Source organism: Glycine soja, chromosome 11 (assembly GCF_004193775.1).
Source record: "Glycine soja cultivar W05 chromosome 11, ASM419377v2, whole genome shotgun sequence".
NCBI lineage: Eukaryota > Viridiplantae > Streptophyta > Magnoliopsida > Fabales > Fabaceae > Glycine > Glycine soja.
The window spans coordinates 48959999-48980827 of record NC_041012.1 but is presented as its reverse complement, the minus strand read 5'-3'; the positions used below and the strand labels follow the sequence as shown (position 1 = coordinate 48980827).

General features: G+C 32.7%; 2 protein-coding genes, 1 long non-coding RNA gene and 1 other non-coding gene across 8 annotated transcripts; 1 reads left to right on the top strand and 3 right to left on the bottom strand.

Annotated features, from left to right (window-relative positions):
* Nucleotides 1–722: 722 nt before the first annotated feature.
* On the bottom strand, nt 723–7135 carry LOC114375315 (protein TIC 100-like). The gene is made up of 11 exons (XM_028333090.1): nt 6427–7135; nt 6267–6338; nt 5480–5569; nt 5186–5359; nt 4700–4790; nt 4255–4317; nt 4090–4156; nt 3187–3290; nt 2971–3097; nt 2063–2850; nt 723–1328 (listed from the first exon to the last, which is right to left on the bottom strand). The coding sequence occupies exons 1-11, from the start codon at nt 7032–7034 to the stop codon at nt 930–932; spliced, it is 2583 nt and encodes an 860-aa protein (XP_028188891.1). The 5' UTR covers nt 7035–7135; the 3' UTR covers nt 723–929.
* Nucleotides 7136–8869: 1734 nt separating this feature from the next.
* On the bottom strand, nt 8870–10153 carry LOC114375039 (putative phytosulfokines 6). Of its 4 annotated transcripts, none has more exons than XM_028332778.1 (4): nt 10115–10153; nt 9820–9925; nt 9665–9741; nt 8870–9399 (listed from the first exon to the last, which is right to left on the bottom strand). In XM_028332778.1, the coding sequence occupies exons 2-4, from the start codon at nt 9914–9916 to the stop codon at nt 9289–9291; spliced, it is 285 nt and encodes a 94-aa protein (XP_028188579.1). In that variant the 5' UTR covers nt 9917–9925; nt 10115–10153; the 3' UTR covers nt 8870–9288. The 4 variants fall into 4 exon arrangements, with proteins under 4 accessions (XP_028188579.1, XP_028188578.1, XP_028188577.1 ...); XM_028332777.1 differs by having other exon boundaries at nt 10036–10135; XM_028332776.1 differs by lacking the exon at nt 10115–10153 and having other exon boundaries at nt 9820–10013.
* A 6416-nt stretch (nt 10154–16569) lies between these two features.
* TRNAL-AAG lies at nt 16570–16650 on the top strand. Its single transcript has one exon. It is a non-coding gene; the product is annotated as a tRNA-Leu (tRNA).
* A 1019-nt stretch (nt 16651–17669) lies between these two features.
* LOC114375730 lies at nt 17670–20495 on the bottom strand. 2 transcript variants are annotated; one of them, XR_003658830.1, is made up of 3 exons: nt 19368–20495; nt 19128–19190; nt 17670–18022 (listed from the first exon to the last, which is right to left on the bottom strand). It is a non-coding gene; the product is annotated as an uncharacterized LOC114375730 (long non-coding RNA). The 2 variants fall into 2 exon arrangements; XR_003658829.1 differs by having other exon boundaries at nt 19128–20495.
* Nucleotides 20496–20829: the final 334 nt, after the last annotated feature.

The following is a 20829-nucleotide window of genomic DNA, read 5'->3' as shown; positions in this document are numbered from 1 at the left end:
TTTGGACTTCAAAAAGTAGAAGTTTATCTTGCTTTTTTTTATAAAAAAATAAAAATTAAGATGGTTTATATTAAGAGGAGTTATGCAAACAATTAGATAACTTATTAATGTGAAAACGATATGAAGAAATGGACCCATCGTGAATGAATGAAAATTGTCAATGATCTAACACTTGTCGCAATGTCAATTTTAATTGGCCAACCCCAAGACTCTACAACCAGATGTAACTGACAAGTGGCAACACTTTGAATTGGACAAAATTTAAATATAATATTGTATATTTGCTTTTAATATTGTTCTTTAATAAAGTAAAAAATTAATCAACAAATTGATCCAAGTGAAATTGGATTATTTTTTTAAACAAAATCTTATATTCAAACTTTGGGAATAAAAAAAATGATTAAAAAATCACTAGAAATGATTAATCAAATTCTTCGATAAAAATTTACTAAAACTAATAAATACTTCACACCATCACATTGTCTCCATAAATCACATCATAAAAAATTACATTAAAAATCAACACAAATTTTCAAAATGAAACTTAATTTCTATTCTTATTAGAAAACAATATTAAAAATACCTAAAATTACCTCAAAATTTTGTCCCACTTAAAGATTAATAGTTAGAGACTTTAATAGACAGTAGACTTGTCAAGTAGTTTCATGAATCGTGTATGCTTTTTGGATTTCAGAATCTTAGTGTAATAAAGTGAAACACGATGAAAGAGAAAAAATAATGTAAACACCATTCAACAATTCTCTCAGCAGATGCTTTCAAGATTTAGAACGACATGCTTTTTATGTCTCTGCGCTCAACAAAAATACTATGTGTGCTCCTTTTTGGTACAAAAAGGGCAACAAAACGGCCTTCAAAACTTGTACTTAAAGTGAACCTCTCTTATTTGGGAAAAAATGGACAGTACATGATCACCAAATAATCTCTCTATGCTGTTCAAAATAATACAATGATGAATGCAAAGACAGTATGCTGTCTAAATCCCTCTCTGGTGCTGCATGCAACCACATGTCACTACTCACTCTTGGCTCCTTCAAGTTGCTACTGGAATTTGCAGAAGCCAATAAATGTGATCGAGTCTGAGAGTGCACCCCAAGAAATTTCCCACCAAAAGAGCTTCTTGTCTTGACTTTCCCATGTGTTTTGCCCACCGCTTTCAAGCTACCATTCTGGCTGGTCACAGGACGGAAATTGACTGAATCAACAGTTTTCATATTACTCAAGCTATCAATGCATGGGGGAGGAACTGGCTCCGGTTTTGATCTCCCCTTGTTCCGGAATGAAAATGATAGTTGCAGCTTGGATGGAATCTGATAAACCAAACAACAAAGAAAAATATTCATGAACTTGCCAGTCTTCAATCCAGACTTGTAAAGCAAACAAGTTTTCTATTCTACACATTGAAATGAAGTGGAATTAAGATATAACACATATCTAATGCTGCTTCCAGACAAGGTACTGCAAGCACAGTAGCACATACACAATCACTAGCAAATTCATCTGCCTTCACAAACAAATATATGGAATATAAAGAATAAAGTGCATGATTTGTGAGCAAGAGATACTGCTAATCTCAAGGGATGTCAGTGTAGTACAAGAGTAAGGTGGCCAGATATTTCAATACTTGAATAGTTCTAGCATTCTTATTTTCCACAACAGGGGAACCAAAAAAATAAGTGTTTAGGCCTTCCAATGAATGCCAAATGAACTCAATGACATGTAAATCGGTATGGTATCTGAGAAGAGATAAATCAAATATACTATCAGCTAACTGGTTAAAGTGTTCAATTAAAGAATAATAAAAGAATTAAACCATAAAAACTGTCTTAAAAATCCATTAAAATAGCTTAATGATGTTGAAAATGAGAAAATTATAATTTGTTGTTGTGAGATGAACAGTACAATTCCCTGATTATTCAATGGGACCAGGATATATACGAGAAATAAAGCATATAACTTGAACACAAGAATCGGTTTCAAAATATAAGATGGAGTCATGTATAAAAAAACTTGCATAAAATGAAGGTTGGGTATCATAACTCACAGCAGAGATAAGGCTGCTAGAAGCAAATGCAAGTGAAGATGCAGAAAATGGAGATTTCCCAGGTTTTCCCTTCAGCTGATCTGTTGTCTGTCCCTGCTCAACGGACCCAAAACTTGATTGTGCACTATTATCATCCTCTTCATCATCCCAATCGTCATCATCTTCCTCTTCCACCTCTGCGGGAACTTCTACAACCTTTGCAGGAGCTTTTTCATCTTGTTTGGTTACAGAAGTCATATCATCACCATCACCTTCATCATCATCATCTTCTTCATCCAGCAAACCCATCTTTGCCTTCTTTTCCTCTTCTTTCTCTCTTATGCGCAATAACTCCTCCATATCCTCAATGGCCTCTTCTAGACCAATTTCAGCTTCTATCAGTTCAAGATCTTCCTCAATTGCTTTTTTTTCCTCTTCATTAATTTTTTTCTGCTCTTCAGTCCATTTATCTAGCTTATCAAACCACGGCTTGCATGCATTTTCAATTGCAAGTATAGTACGCATCCATATGCTCTCCTTTTTTTCCTCCTTCTCTATTCCATAAAAATCATCATAACCAAGGGGCAGGAATACAGCCTTTTCAGGATCCACGTCCTCATCCTTTCCCAAAGGTGGCTGCCAGAATAAACGTATTCCATATTTCTCATCCTCGACATAATTGATAATATTTCCAGTTGGTGTATGGAGGATGAGAGGATCCTCAGTATATATAAGCTTTGAAGGATCTTCAGGATCAGGCTCCGGTTCCTTGTTAATAAGGACAAATTCAGGAATCTTATGATTCTCCTCTGACCAAGGATTTGGAGGAACAATTAATTTAGACATTTTCATTGACAGACAGGAGAGGACTATAAAAAGTCATACCAACTCCGTACTTGTTCATACAGAAAAATAGGAAGAACAAATACCTTTTGACCACCAGTGCTCTAGCTCAGCTGGCATGGGTAACCTAAGAGGAGCTTTATAAAAAGAGTTTAACCACATTTCTCTTTCTTGATCAACTTCATGCACATATACTTTCCAGTAATCAGGGACCTGCAATAAAATCAAACCAATGTGTCAATTTCCTTGCTAAGATGACAATAAACAATATATTAGGATAAAACATTGCCAGTAAGCCTCACTTCATAAAACTGGTTAATGAAGCCAGGTGCCATCCACACATCCTCTTCTTCATAAAAGTAAGGATGCTGTGGATCACTATATGGGCCTCTCTTTTCTCTAACCACTGCACAGAGTGTTAAATAATATGTTATGAATAATGATAAGCAAAATAAAATCAGCTCAGCACCAATCAGAAAAAAGGGGGAAAACATTTCCATTCCAAAATAGCGCATATATAGGTTTTCAACCATACAATAAAAGCAGAAAGCCTCTACTAGTATGCCCAAGAATCAACATGCATGCTTAACCATCCTTACTAGATGAGACAATTGTCTAGAGGCAAAAAGGTGAATCCAATGATGTAAATATTTGTGGTGTGAAGTTACAATTGGTCATTAATCTTTATATTATGACTCAAAAGGCACAAATTAGGAGGGGAAAAAAAACTGGTTACGAGTGTTCTTAATCTTAACTGGTATTAAAGTCTAATTGTACGCTTAGTTCAACTTATTTTAGATAAATAATTGCCAGCTTCTAGGGGAGGGCGAGCCCTGGTGCAGCGGTAAAGTTGTGCCTTGGTGACTTGTTGGTTATGGGTTCGAATCCGGAAACAGCCTCTTTGCATATGCAAGGGTAAGGCTGCGTACAACATCCCTCCCCCATACCTTCGCATAGCGAAGAGCCTCCGGGCAATGGGGAACGAAGTTTAATTGCCAGCTTCTAGGGATTTTGAAAAAAAAAATTCTAAAAAATAATCTCAACCAAACAAATGCAAAATGGTGAGGAGGTAGCAGAACATGAAATTGTATGCCTAAATCCATAACACATGCGCTAATGAATAGATCTAGCAACCAAAGAAATGGCGGACCAAGCCTAAAACCAGAGACACCCCCCCTCCCCCCCAAAGAGATCAAACAGCATACTTCCATCTGGCTTGTTAACAAACATGCGAGCCTTGGCAGCAGCAACTTCTGCTATACCAGCATGCATCTGAAATTGACAGAATATCATAAAGAATAAGATATTTACACAGCTCTTAGATTATTATTTTTTTATTATACAGAAACGAAAACATTAGGAAAAATTACCGCTGAAATGTCTTCATCACATCCTGAAACCTCATCCACATATTCTCCAAAATAAAATCTACCCTGCATGCACACAGATTATGTAACCAGGAAAGAAAATAGGTCTTCTACATGGTTCAAGTGTGACGGAAATGCCATCATCCCTTATGTAGAGATGACTTGCAATTCCCAACCAATGAAATAAGTGGCAAGATTCAACCAAGTAATGCAGATAGCACACCATAAACTTAAAATTGATGTACGTTGAGCAAAAAATAAAGGTCTAAATGAGCATATAAGGGATGTTGGACACTCTCCAGGAAGCTAAAGCAAAAGATGTTATTTGGGCAATTATTTTTCATCTACAGAGTCCAGCTTCCTCTCCCCGTTTTTATAAAAATTGGCAAGAAAGAAGTTGATTGTAGTTAAAAAGTTGAAAAATAAATTTTCTAATCCATGCACCTACATATAAGATACGCTCATTAACTTCATATACACCACATCCATGCATCCTCCCATGCTTCCACTGACCAGCATAACGGTAGCGACCTTTCTCCCTGGGCATAAAATATAAAACCTTTTTCAAGACCAGTAGTAGTGTACTATGGAGAGATGTAAAGAGACAATGCAGAGAAGTATGATGTCTAGAGAGAAGAGTTGCAAAGTCTCACTTATTATTAGAGATATAGATTAGTTTGTTACAAGTTAGTTATTAGTTTAGTTAGTTACAATTTAATTTAGTTAGTTACAAATTAGTTACAAGTTTAACTATATAAGACTCAATGTATTCATGTAAAAATTGATTTGCTCATTTGAGCATTATCCAAAGTAATACTCAGTTTCTCTTTTCTCTTCTTTTTATCTCTCTACCTTGAACTTTATCACTTATCTTAAAGATAATAAAATGATTCTAATTGGAAAAGGCAAAATAGAAATAGACAATTAAACTCACGGCTTTCTTCCAAATTGCCTAACCCATTCCTCATTCTCATAAAAGGGGATTTCATAGTTCCCATCTGCAAGATAATACATATCTTCAATATCCTTCTCAAGCCATTCTCTGTCTTCAGGGGACAAAAAATCCCTTGCTATTATCTTTCCTTGAGATCGCATCTTTGCTTCAAGCCTGAGGGCATGGATAAAAGCATTCCAAGTTTGTTCTCAGGAAATTGAATGTATATTCAAATTGTGCCACAATCTAAGACTTCATTCATACATAAGGAGGCAATTAAAATAAGGTACATACTTGGACCCAGGAGCAGGTTCTATAACAGGTATATCGACTTCAACTACACCATGACCCTCCACATCGTTTTGAAACCACTCACCTTCATACCTAAGATAACACATTATAGAATATCAGTGACAAAAAAGAGTTGCATGAAGACCAGCATACATCTGAGGGGGGAAGAAGGGTAGATACTGACACTAGCTGAAATAATTAGCTAACAGAGTCATAGACCAAAATAGAACCCCAGAAAACATGACCGACTGATTCAGTTTATTAGCCTCAAGGGAACATGACCAACTGATTCAAAAAGCTTGTGGTTGAGGCTGGAATTGTGAAACCATCATCAACAACATCTGGATTTGAATATATTTGTGTCATCAGACCGAGGGAAGAAAAAAAAACTAAACAAATTCCTCCCCTCTTTCCAATTACATAGCACGTTTTACTGCCGATTACTTGAATGTAGAATCCATTCCTTATATTTAGGACCTGTTTGGAGAAGGTTATCCATAATCACTTCTAAGAGTAGAAAATTAAAAAAAAATTGAAAAAAGTTTCTCCATAAGCTAAAATTAGTTTATCCATAAGTTAAAAAATCATCTTTTAAAGAAGCTACACGAGAGATCTTCTACAAATTAGCTTATGCATAAGCTAATTTAAGCTCATGGAGAAACTAATTTCATTTTTTCTTCTTATTTTCTTCCCCTATAAAAGTTTATCTAAACAGACCCATAGTTTATGACTGGCAGTCTGGCACTATCAATACTTAGAACAAACACGACAAAACGGAGCAAAGACAAACCTGACCAATGCATCATCAGAAACATAAACTCCTTTCCCATGAGCATAGTCATCCCAAACAGTCCCTTCATACCTGCAAAATAAAAAATAAAAAAATCCCAAAAGATTAAACCCAAACATACCGAAAGTAATAATAATTTGACACTATAATATACACATACGTGCTGCCATCTTCGAAAATGTAGCTAACCCATTTGAGAAACTCCTCAATCCTATCCAACTCTTCAATAGCATCCTTGGGGGTGGCAATATCGTAATGGTTATCCGGAATGGGAGGGTAATGCTTCCGGTAAGGAAGATAAAACGGCGCAATGGGAGGCTCTTCACCATCCGCAATCTGTTCCTTCACATAGCGCCACTCGTCGTCGGTGGCCCAAACAGGGTCCCAGCCCGTGCCGCCGATTTCGTAAGGCCCATCGGCCCAAAGCTCCCTGAGGTCCTGCTCGGTCCATTCTTCATGGTCTCTGGGGAAGTCGTAAGGGTTTTTCTTCTCAGCGATTAAAGGGTCCAGCTCCTCGTGCAGCTCCTTCATCGCCGAGCTCTCCAACGCCTCCGAGAAGGCGCGAAAGTTCGCCTCCGGGTCATCGCGCTTCAGGTTCTCCGGCGGCGACGACTCGTCACCGTCTTCGCGCTGGCCGAAGGCGCGGCGGAAGGCCTCGTCCTCCGCCTCGTCGTAGGAGTAGTCGGAGTCGTAGTCGGAGTCGGAGGAGGAGTCGGAATAAGGGGCATTTTGTTGGGGAGAGTCTTGCTGGTCTTGGTCGTTCGCCATTTGAGAGAAAGAGGATAAGGTGAGGGTGTGAGTGCGGGAGCACACACAAATTGCTATACCAGCTGCTACTTACTGCTGCTACATAGCGTCACAAACCACCAATATTGGGAAACACAAGAGAAAGACTGTTCTCACCAAACGACGTCCTTCCTGTCGTTTCACTTACTCAACACGTGGACCTAGGTCAATTTTTTGTGGGAATAAATAAAAACTTATATTAATTTTGTTAACAAGAATTTCTTGTTATTAACACTTCTACATATGCAAATATTATAAAGATTGAGCTCTTTAGTTTTTGATGTAACTATTTTAATTTTGTTTTTTTATTTATGATTTTTTTATAAAAAGAAAATAAGAATTTTTTTTTCTATTAATAGTTGATCCTAAACATACTTTTTTCATACAAACAATTTATTTTAAAAAAACATATATTGCTTCTCATAATATCTATAATATCATCTTCTAAGGTTGACTCCTATAATTTTAGGATTCGTACCTTTTAGTTTCTATAGTTTTAATTTTAGTTCTCTTTTAGTCTTTATATTTTAAAAATAATTTTTTTAGTCTTTTAATTCTCTTTTAGTCTCTATAATTTAAAAGTGGTCCCTTAGTCTCTGTAATTTATATTTTAATTATATTTTAATCCTTACTACAAAAAAATATATAAAAATAATTAGCTACAAATTAGTTATAAATTATTAATTATTTTTTTATTACAAATTATCTTGTGATAAATTAGTTACGAATTACTTGTTATTATTTTTGTAATTAATTGTAATTGATAATATTACTCATATTTTAATGGTATGAACTAAAAGGGAATTAAAATATAAAGTATAGAGATTAAAAAGATTACTTTTAAACTATAAGAACTAAAAGGAAATTAAAATGCAAATTATAAGAATTAAAAAAACCACTTTTAAACTATAGGGACTAAAAAAAATTAAAATATAAACTATAAGAACTAAAAAAACTACTTTAAAACTATAAGGACTAAAAGGTAAAAATTATAGAAACCAAATAACTAATTAAACTCATCACATTATAATAATTCATTACTTCAAGAGTTTCAAATAAGTGTTTTACATTTGGATTGTTACTAAGATAGATGTTATAAAGGCAATAACATTAGTTAGTCAATGAAATATCTTGTGAGATAATTCTTTTATATGAAAATGAGATACTTAAATTTGAATCATATAAGTATATATGAAAGGTAAAAATTTAATGTCATACGATATTTTAAAAAATTTATGTGACTTAATATATTTTAAAAGTAACATTTTAAAATAAGATCTAATGATTAATATTTAGTCCTCTCCCTTTCCCATAAAATAAGTTATCTCACTATATATATTTCCTTAGCCTTATATTTTGTGTAGGATCACTTATCATGAAAAATATTACTTATTGCAAAATGTTAACACATGAATATTATACATAAATCATTCTTAAGTTCTGCATACTTTATGCGTTAAGCATTTTTGTTTTTCATTTTTTTATGCAGTTATGTGCTTCCAGATAAACATCCTCTACTAGAAGATGTAGGTAGCAATTTGCTTTCCCCTTTGATAATCACAAAAGTTAGTTTTTTTAATGTACTTTTTAGACTTTTAATTCTTTATTTACAGTGCATTCCAAGAGAACTAGATGATCCTTCCCCTTACCTTCTGGTTGAATGGTCAACAGGTATATAAAAGGCTAAAGATTTTTATCATGATGTGAATCATTTTTTCCTTAAAACAAAAAGTATTTACGTTTAAGCATAAATATCTCCTTTTTGTGTATACTAAAAAGGTGATTTGGAAAGCTCATGTGAATCAACCAAAAACAACTTACAAGAGGAAGAAAATAATCTAACAGTATATAGTTGGTTACAAGAGTAATTAACTAAACTAACTCTAGTTACAATGTAATCAATCTGAATTAACTATGATCAAGCTGAATCTGTGCCAAGATTTCTGATTGTTGGAGACTGGAGTGTTGGACAAAGTCACAAACTTATCACCATATGCAATGCAAATAACATGGCTAATTAAAGTCATAAGCTTCTGTTATATTATATGTTCAGCAGTTGCTTTATATCAAACAGATGATACCTTAATTAATACCACTTCAACAAGGCTTTTGCAAAGCCCCAAGTGTTGTAGTGAAAATAAAAGCAATAGGGAGGCATCCTAGCTTAATTGTATTTGTCTAAGCTAAATTAAAAAGATATTACTATTTGAAGTATAAAATGACAAGATTTCTCATTTCAAGGCTTATGGTGCTGGGTGTAGATGTAGTCTAGGTGAGCTGCTAAAGTCATTCTTCTCTGCAAACATTCTTCATCTCCACTTTTGCAGTCCTCCACCCCCAGCAGCTGCTAGATTCCAGAAACAGACATGATTATAAGATATAATATCAAGTATAATTTACTCAGACGGAAAAGTTCTATAGATGTTTTTGGTGTCATCCAATTAGAATTGAAATTTCACTTCGATAATCTATCGTAATAAACATTTACATTAAAAGTTAGCATAGGTTTCCAAGGTAAAATTCTAATTCTAATATCAAAACAGCACCTAGAAGTAAAACGTCTAATAAACTGCATATAAGTTTTTGGCTTAATGAAATAAAATGTCTCCTACCTTCAAAGATTCACCTCCTTCCAACTCCAACACCAAGTCCTCCCCTGAGACCTCATTCAGTTTTGATCTGTCTCTCCCTAATGAAACCAATTTCCACTTAGTAAAACACATTCTAAAGAGGGAACATAAAAAACTGAGACTCAACAAGTGCTTACCTTGTTCGGTGGTGAGTGGTCTAGCAGATAGCTTTGATGAGGAAACTAGGAAGAACAAAAAAAAGAGGAGAGCTCCAAGGTGAAGACTTATCTTCATGTTTGTGCACTTTAAATGAGAGAAAAAAAGGGTGTTAGAAGATACAGACTATAAAGAGAGAAGGGATAGTTGGATGTTGGCTCCAACAAGCACATGAAAATAGATATATAAATACATACATGCAAGCAAAGTGGTAACTGTTACTCACATGAAGCTTCTCAAAAGAAGGTTATTCCATTACAATTACAATTACAATACCTTATAAACTGGGTCCAGTCACTATTCTATTATTAAACTATGCTCCATGCTAATGTGACGAGACCAGACCAAACCACTATTTTCTATATGATGTATGTGGAAGCGCTTTAGTCATTGTCTGCCATAGTGGTCCAAGCACAGTCCAAAAAGCATTCATAAAAAATCAATGTAGTAGTAGTAATGCTTCGACAGTGTTAACAAGCTAACCTTTGGGACACACTGACAACTGTTGTCCAACCTCACGTTTTACCAATTACCCCTGATGACATTCAACACCTGGCATACTTTATAAGTTCACTTTCTAATTAACAAAAATACTAATAATACACTTTTTTTTCTACAACACAAGTATTTTGCGATGAAAGTAATTCCCTTCGAGCCGGATAAATAATAACACACTCTTCTAATATATTCTTTCCAACACATTTCTTACTATTGAAAGTTTACTAAAAGTCTTACTTCATATTTAACTAGTTTTATTCGTAATTTTAGAATTTTAATAAATTTTTTATAATAATTAAGAATGTGTTAGCTAGTATCTGTCTAATTAATTAAGACATGAAAAATATCAAACTAAAAGCTGAGATTTTCCAAACACTGATATAATAATGTTTGCAGTTGCTTCCCCACTTATGACCAAAACGATCAGTGGCAAAACTGTTAAGAATAGTCTCACATCGAGTAATTCATGAACATAATAAGTGCTTATATAGCTGGGTAGACCACTCCCTTATGAATTGATTTTTAAAGGAACCTTTCGGATGTATTTACTGCACTATAAAATTTAATAAGAATCACCCATAATAGTGCCACCATAGACTATATATGTTCTTTTCTCTTTTGGCAGTATTATTAGTATCGAGTGTTTTTTACTTTGTTTCTGCTTCCTCCACGAACGACTCTTATATGCCTGCTTCTTATGAGCTATATAATCAACATTAATATTTTAATATAACTCTAATTTGCCATGTGATGTGCAAGTTCATTAATGTGATACTTGGCAAGCTTATGAACCTTCGATATGTATCTGTCATCTGTTGCTGAATTTTTTTAATCCTGGTTCATCAATAACTATGTGCCTCTAAAATATGGTAGATTCGATTTCTAAACAAGTGCAGTGTTATGGGAAATTGGGAAGCTGATTTTTACTCCACTTTGGAATTCCTAGTTAGAGGGTCTCATCACATTGTGATTTGTCCTTTCCATGTAATAATTAATTGATAGCTAGATTGAGGCAAAGATTATGCCTCTCTTTTGGAGGATTTGCATCTTGCTGTCTCTTGCTCGAAACATAAAGAAATTAAAGGAAAAAGGCACTGTCGGATTGGGATTCGGCACAAGCATATTTTTTAATTATGTAGATTAGTTCCTTAGGGAATTGAGTTAGATTATTCTATAATTCTAAACCATGCATGATTGCAACCATGATATGCCATGTTGAACAATGCCCCATTCGAAAAAGAATGTCCAAATTCATGGAAAACAAAGGCGGACGGATCACATTATTCCAACATATTTTGAGAAGGACAGGAAAAACGTTAATAAGGAAAAAATAATCTTAATGTTGTATTTCATTGGGAAATGGAAGTGACATACCTCAAACAGTTAATAGTTGGTAATGATTTGATATTTTGCTATTGGTAATTGCATATAGTACCACAATATGGACAAGTCATGTTGACTCACCAGTCTGCAATTTTCCAGGATATCATGTGGTATGCCATGCCCTCATGCTTGCAAGAAGTCATACCAAACTTTGTCCACTTGCTCACAAGTTTAATTCACGGTAGATCCCTCTAAAATGATTCCCTTTATTTCATTATACAGAAAATTCTTGTAATTCTATGATTTTGTGAATAATGGTATATGATTGTCCAAGCTGGGGGAAGAATATAATCTGTTCTGTTACTACTAAAATCAAAGTAAAAGGATACAAAATGAATTAATTCTCTCTCATAAAAAAGGGTATAAAGATTTTTTCTTATGCCCAGGATGAGCTGGCATGTGCATAAAAGGATGAGATAGATGGGGCAGCATTTTTTGTTTTCAACTAGTGAACTCAAACCTGGTAAGACTAAAATGAGACTAGCGAGGATCATGATTCCTGCAGTAACTGCAGGATCCTGCATTCAAGGTTCAAAGATTTAAATATTTCTTATTTTTATTCTATTAACTTTCAAAGTATGAAAAATAAAATTTTGAGGGTGGAAATTTGGTGCTCATGCTTTTTAACTGCAGGGAATCTCATTCATAAAGAGGTAAAAGGATTTTCCATTTAATTGAGATTAGAACAGGTGGTGTCTGTCTGGATCTATTCATGTGCATCTCAATGAATTTATGTCTCAAGTTCGATCAAAAGCAAATCATGATATGATCTTAAATAATTATCTTAATTATGATATAAATTTGTGATACCCTACTTGTTCTTTTCTTACATCACATGAAGGAACGGAAATAGATATGGGCACACGTTAGCCTATACAATCACAAGTGTAATGTCATACTTATTTATGAATAAATAAGATAAACATGTATTTTAAAAGTCTATTTAATTACAAATGTTTGAATTTTAATAATTTAAGAAATCTTTTAAATATAACAGATTGGCCTACTATATTAATAATGTAATAAATTTTATTATAATGTAAAGATAAACATTTGTTTTAAAAGTCTATTTAGTAGTCCGTTTTTTTTTTTTTACAAAATTTATTAGTCTGTTTAAAACTTTAAAGTTATAGTCATAAATTTATGTTTAGACTCATTAATCTATTACTTATGAGGTAAGTTTTTTAACCTATTTGAAAGGTCTTACGGCAAAGTACTTTGAATAAGTTTATTAATAAATAAAAAAAGCCTTTGAATAAGTTTTGAATAGATGGGTCGAACATCTAAAAAGGTTAGGCCAAACCTTAAGAAAGAGCTTACATTAGGCAAATAATCAAATTAGACTGAAATCTTAGAAAATATGTCAACTTCAAACCTTATAAAAGTCTAGTCTAACTTAACTCCCTTCCAGTCTTCCACCCTTAGTCGTATGCTTGTTTATAAATTAATTTCTTGGGAGTTAATAAAAAGTAAACTTAAATAAATTTTAATTCTTGTAAATATTTCAAAATTTGATTTAAGTCGTCTTTATTCCTTTAAAAGTGATGATTTTAATTTGGTCACTTCTTAAGTCCTAAGTTGGCTATCGACAGTCTAACTCAACACTGCCACATATTTTTTAATCACTGTTACACATATTTTTGGTTCTTGTAAGTGTTTCAAATTCTGGTTTCGATGCCTAAAAATATACTTTGTGTTTGGTTTTGCTCTTTAGTCTTATAAAAATGAATAATTTCTAAGCTTTTTATTGTCACGTGTATCCTAGACTCCTAGTTACTATTGCCTTAGTGTATGATAATGTCTAGGAGGGGAAGGAATGGAAGAGGATGTAATACTAAGAGACAAAAACAAAGTAGGTAGTGGAAAGATCATAAAGGAGGGCAATGGTGATGAAACAATGTACGGTGAATATGCGATAAAAAACGGTGAATATAAAGATAGGAGTGTAGAAGGTATAAGCTTCAAATTACGAAAAAAGAAGCTCAAGCATCAAGCAAAAGAAATGAAAGATGAAAGACACAATGGCGGATCTTTATTGTGATAGGTTGAATTATATCTTTATTCTTTTATCTCTTTACTATAGTCATTTCAGGAATATAGTCTTTCCATTTTGGTTTACCTATTAATTAATTTGATATCCAATATTTAACAACAATTCTAACATTATCACATAATGTGTTGACATAACATTGTGCAACTAATAAAATGTTATATGTTAGTATCTTTGTTGAATATTAGATGTCTAAGTTAATGGATAAGTAAACCAAAATTACACATTAATATTAAAAATATTAAAGAGATCAAATTCATGAAAATAAATGAAGAAACTGTATTCACAAAATGAAGATAGTAATAGAAGTAGAAGTGTAATTAAGTTTATATTATATTATAAATTTAATATAACGTAATGCATTTCATTTCCAAAATCTGGTGGTTTGTGTAGATTGATTTGGCGTGTTGTTTTTAGAGTATACAAAAGGAATCTCTTCAAATGATGCCTTGCTGAAATTCTAAAGAAAAAAAAATATGTGGAGGAAAATAATTAGGTAGGCTTTACTGTCAAGTGTGAACTATGAACCTTGGGTCAACTGCTATTGTCTCTTTGGTTGGGATTGTGGGGCTTGTGTTGTGCTGCATCCTTCTTCAAGATAAAGTAGTCATTTTAGTTTATAATAATACTCAGCAATTCAAATCATGGTCATAGCTTTTAGAAAGTCACTGACTACTAAACCAAAATGCATATGCTTTCTTTTTTCCCCAAGGAGGATATTAAATGTGAACATTTTTTTTACTCAGCAAAATATAATTATATTGATATATGTGAGGCATAAAGGGTGCCCCACCTATATACAAGATAGGAACATCCATCCAAAATGTGAACATTTTTATCAACAAAAAAATTCAAATACTAAACCAAATTTATATGTTTTTACAATTTGTTATGGTTTCGTGGCCATCGTACGTCGTGGTGTTTATTTATAAAAAAAACAGAAGAAAAATGCGTTGCTAGCTTTTAGCTTTGTGCTGCTTGTGCTTTGGCTTTTTAGCTGTGACCAATGCTCCCAAAACACAACACAAGGGCTCCGCGCCAAAGTGCGTATCTACCATATAGGACGCAAAAGGCATCTTCACGATCTATTAAGGATACAAAGATATAAAGCAATGCCAAAGCACCCTTTCATTTGAGTAGTGCCGCTGGACACTTTTCTTTCCAACTTTATGTGCATTCAGGAGATGGAGTCTCCCTATTCACACAACTTTTTCCCCAACACCATGCCATTAAATTATTATGGATAAAATATTTTTATTTTCCCAAAATATTTTGAAATCTAGTTTTAAGAATAAATTATGTTTTTCGTCCATCAACTTTCTGTTATTTATGTTTTTGATCCTCCAATTTTTTAAAAATTGGTCTTCATCCCCTATTTTTTTCCCTCATATATTTTAATCATTGTTGTTTATTTTAACGGTTAAATAATGACGTGACATTGAGTTTATTATTATTTTATTAAGTTTTTTATTTTTGGAAGTTTTTAGTCATAAAAAATTGTTTGCTTGAGCATAAAAAAATTATTGATCTACGAACATCAAATCCAAAAACAAAATATCTCCAAAAAAATTCATCTCCATAATTGTCAGTTAAAATCTATAGATCTCATGAAAATAAATGTTGTAAGGGGTTGGATGTGTTTTAACTATCGTCACATAAAAGTCATGCACCACTACACTAGGATCTCACACACCCTTCTTCCTCTCCCACTCCACTTTATGCACCTTTTTTTTCTGTATTTCACATGAGATCCCTCATCATGTTGGAACATTTTCTAATCCTTCATCAACAATTTGACCCCAACACATCTCCTATGGATTTAGAACCAAGTGAATCTCCAAATTTCTATCTTTGGGGTGTATAGTCTTTTTCTCTCAAGGTGTTTCGACCAATGCAATGACAATGTCATCTCTAACACAAAGTGTCGCAACCCAAATCACCACCACCTTCGCGCCATCATAGCCACCAAACCCAACCACCACATGCGAGGCATCATTAACTCCGTAAATGTGTGTGACCCCTCCCCCTACAACATTGTTTGCATGCACCACCACCACCTTTCGTAAACCTAAAAGGGAGTTGGTGCATGTGTGTTTGAATCTAGATTTTGGGAATAATGATTTGTTTGCTTAAATTTGAAGTGGTTACATGATGAATTTGAATTTGGGGATTTTGTGTGTGAGCGTGTGTGGTTCTGGATTTTAAATTGTGTATGAAGTAAATTTGGATTTTGGGATAGTCAATTTTGAGCTGCTTGGGTCTGGTTCTAGGATATAGCAAAATCCAACAGTTAAAAGCCGTCAAAATATGTATAGGACCTTTCAATAAAAAGGTATCCTAATAATTTTTGACGATTTTTAACAATCAAAATAGACGACAAAAATCAAAACATTAATGGAAAAAAAGTTTGAGAACGAAGAAAAGTTAAAGGATAAAAAACCATAAGAATTGAAAAGTTAAAGGACCAAAATATATTTTATCTTAATTTTAATTTTATAAAAAAAATTAATAGATTTTATCAAAAGTAATATGATTTAAATATTTTATAAAGATATTGTCTTCACCATAAATGCTTTCCTAACTTTTTCTTTGTTTTTTGGTTGAAACAATGTTTCTTAATTGCTAACCCTTTATTTTTGCGTAGAACCGCATACCATTAAACCCAACTGATCTTTTCATTGATGGGCACATTATCAATGAGAGAATCTCTGTCACGGATGGTCTTCGAACAAGTTCAATTGGAACATAAAATTAAGAACAAAATTAACAACAATAAATTAAGGCAACATTAATGTTATCTGTTGAGATGGCCGAGTTGGTCTAAGGCGCCAGATTAAGGTTCTGGTCCGAAAGGGCGTGGGTTCAAATCCCACTCTCAACAAATCACAATGTAATGTTGAGTTTTACATTCTCATTTTATTTCATTTTCCATACATTTTTAATCACTCAAACATTTTTTTCAGAGCTAATTAAGTCTCTAGACGAAATTTGTCAAAAAAAGATGAAATTGTTCCTCTCATTGACTTTCTTTGAATTATTTTTTTAATTTTTTTTATATTTAAAATATTTATAAATTAAATTGTATTTCGCTAAAAAAAATTCCACAAATCAAAAATTCAAAATTTAAATGATAATAATAAAAAATTCATAAAATGTAAACTCACATTTTATAAATCCTTCGATTATATCATTTTTTCCTAAATTCGTTCTGAATTTTGATAATAATTTCACATCCCAAATTAATCATAAATATATAATATTATGATAAAAAAAATGGTTTCAGTAAGTGAAAAAAAAATCAATAAGAGACTGAATTTACTAAATTTTAAAAATAAGGGAACTTAAGTAGTTGAAAAAGATTAGAAAAAGACAATACATTATTCAAAGTAAAAAAAGTGAAAAAAAATGCAATTAAGCCTTGTCTTTTATAACATCAATCAATAATATATTTTTTTCATACTTAGAAATTACCAAAACAGTAGGAATAACAGTTTGAAGCAAAATTTTGGTTTTATTTGAAGTATAATTAAATTAAGAGATTATATATTTTAAAATGAAGTGTATAATTTTAATTAATTAAAATACATATAAATACTAAAAAAAAATCAAAACACTTCACTTCTTTAACTTAATTTACGATATATATATATATATATATATATATATATATATATATATATATAAAATAACACCAGCTTTATTTGGTAACAAAATTTAGCATTAAAGCATATGATATGGTGTTACTTTTTTTTTTTACAAGAATGGCATGGTGTTACTTGTAACTTAATCCGTTTTAAATAATAAAAAAATATTTTTTTTCATATTCAATTGAGCAACTCATTTAATATTTAACATTAAAAAAAAGTAAAAGTCATAATTAAGTCTCAAATAGAGTGCAAAAAACAATGAATTGTATGCTCTTAAATATCTTCTCAAGAGAGAAATAAAATCTTTCATTCGGGTAAAAATATAAATTCCGCATTATTGCAAGTACTATAAGTGCATTTCACTCTCCACCAATTATCTCTAACATTACATGACAATCACACATTCACACTTGTTTTCTTATTTTAAGTCAATATCAATTCTTATGGTCTCTAGTCGCTAAAAATCTACATCCTTCCGAATTTGCTATAATATTTTACGCATATGCCTTTTTTATCCTTCCTTTCTTGTCTTCTGAAGGAAAAATCTCGTGCTCCAAAGTAGCTACATTCTTTCTTATAGTGTTCTTTGAAATGACACTCCTGTACCTGTTGGAAGTTTTGTTAGCTTTTGTTATTTCTGTAATAAAGGTTGAGATAAAAAAAAAAACTTTTAACAAGAAAGAAATTGAGAATTTCTCATAAAAAAGACTGTATAATTTGTAACCTGTAAAGAAATGCCTCACATTTTCCTATGAAATTTAGCCATCCACACATTAGAAAGTTTCAGAGGAAACCCAAACACATTGATCTTAAACAGAACAGTGAAGTTGAGCAAAATTCATTTGAGTGGAGCATAATTAGTTTCATTTCAGGAGTTATATATCCATTGATGGAACACTGCCATCCACAGAATCATTTTATTTTTTTCCTTCCACAGAAATTGAAGATATTATTTAAAAAATTTATAACAGTTACACATTGATAAATTAAACAAGTTAGATTCTCTTGGTACCGAATCATTTGATTAGTGTCACGTTCGAATTATAAAAAAATAAAAAATAAAATCCTCAGTGCACATGGAAGATCCACGCACTACATCACAAAAGCAGCCACAAATGAAAAATAAAATAAAATTGCAACGAGAAAAGGGCAACCAATAAGGAGTGAAGACAGCGCATCGGTTAACGTTAGAGGTAATGGAAACGTCGGTGATTAATGGTATGGAGTATCAGCCACAAAACAATAAAAGGAAAATAACAAAGGCACGCTCTCACCTACCACTAGCCACACGCACACACCTTTCACCAAACCCTCTTTCTCAATAAGAACTCGATCCCTCAAATCCAGAACAGAAAAACAAAACCATAGAGTAGTAAGTAGTACCATTTTTTATCATCACCTTCTACTAGTACTACATAACAACACATTAATTAGCCCCACTCAAAAAAGCATAGGCAAATTTGTCTTCCATGTCATGTATATAGCCTAGGAAGTCTAGCTAATCTCTTGATATTAGAGCAATAACGATTAAAAATTGGCATAATTGTACTTTTGGTGTGTGTGTGTGTGTTTTCTTTTTGTTCAGCTAAAAACTCATTTCATTGGAAAGAGGATATAGGTAAGAAATGTTAAGGACGGGGTTTGAACTTCTAAGTTCTACCCCTATGTATCCAATGCGTGCATGACTTCATGACTTGAAAGAATAACTCACCTTTCAGGATAGCCCATTTGCAAATACTTCGTGAAATTTCCGTAACTAGTTTTGCTGTGATGTCTTCAAATAAAAAAACAAAGTCTAAATTAAACACCCCAAAAGAATAAACAAAGAGCTCTATATACCAAAGACAAATTCCCTAAAAAAGCAGAGAGAGAATTCATGGAATGATGATGTCATAATTTATTATTAACATTCTGGGGTTGGTGCAAAGTTAAGAAACAAATAATGACCAACCACGGAAGACAAGTCATTGTGCACTTCAAGTTTTGACTTGTGCTTGCTTTAGCAATCAACCTTGAATTGAGAAATTGTGTGACATCTTACACCCTTGGGTTGGTGAGCATTGAGAAGAGGTTCCTTACTCTTTATTTTGAAGCTTAGTCATTCATTAATTCAAGTTCTGCAATAATTAAAACCAATTGCATAGAGGACACTAGTTATTTCGGGGTAATATTCAACATTTCGCTTTCATGCGTGCAAGTTGTAGTGCATGTGGCCCACTTCCCCCACCTGTTTTACTGCACAAACTTGTTAAAGAGGAACAAATTTGCAAATTATGCACCGAAATCAGCGTGGGCCAAGCAATAATAATTATAATTTCCTCTTTGCTTTTGTCGTCACTAACACTAATGCGGGCTCTGAAAAGGGTTAGTTGGGATTGTGAACTTAATAGTAAAGAGTTAGTTTTAGGTTTGGTAGTAAAGATCAAAATACAAATAGGAGTACAATTTACCTTTAATCTATTTCATGCACAATAAACCCCTTAAATGTTAGTAAGTTCAAAAAGTATATATAGTTCATCCATAAAGTTTATTTATGGAATTAAAAATCCTTCCTCCTCTGACACGCAGCAAACCCAAAACTTAAATTTCTCAATCCCTTGAGACTTGAGCTTGAGGGGAAGAACCTTGTATCCCTCTCCTCAAAGCACCAACAAATTTCGAATTTCAACTTAATTTTGATGAACTTAATTAAGGCCTACGATGGCATGAAGCATCTCTCAGCAGGAAAAAAAAGGGGCCATTTTCATGAGCTGCCTCAGCAGATTTGTTGTCTAGTTGATGCCATGGTCCACAATGATAATCTCATTTCCGCATGTTCGTTACACTTTTACATCATAATAAAATCTAAGGCCTCTTTCTCATCATGCAATCCAAAAAATGTTATCAGGCTATAGTATCTGAGGATATTCTTTGCTCTTGCAAAATAAACCAAGCATGAGCAATTATGTATTTCTTTTTTGCTCGAATTTAAAAATTTACTAGCAATGAAAAAAAAAACTCAAAAAAGACACTAGTTGACTCTGCAACTTTGGTTGCTAATTTTTGAGGCCCGACAGATCTGATAATAAAAAATGAAAAAATTATACTTGTACATCTTAGAGAGAAAAGGAAAAAAGTGAGAAGAGAAAAAAAAAATTAAAATGTAGTAAATGATATGATAAAAAAAATAAACATATAAAATAATATTATATAAATTTTTGTAAGAATTATTCTAGATATATCATATCTCATAAAAAAAATTGCATGAAGATATTTCTCAAAAAGACTTTAAAAAAACATCTAAAGAAGCTGAAACATTTGAAAACATCACAATTTTCACGCTAACAAATAACGTTGTAATTACTCCCAGTCTAGCACTTCCCATTAAACGAGCCATTTAAGCATATTTTGTATTGAAAAACTTGAGAGAAAAT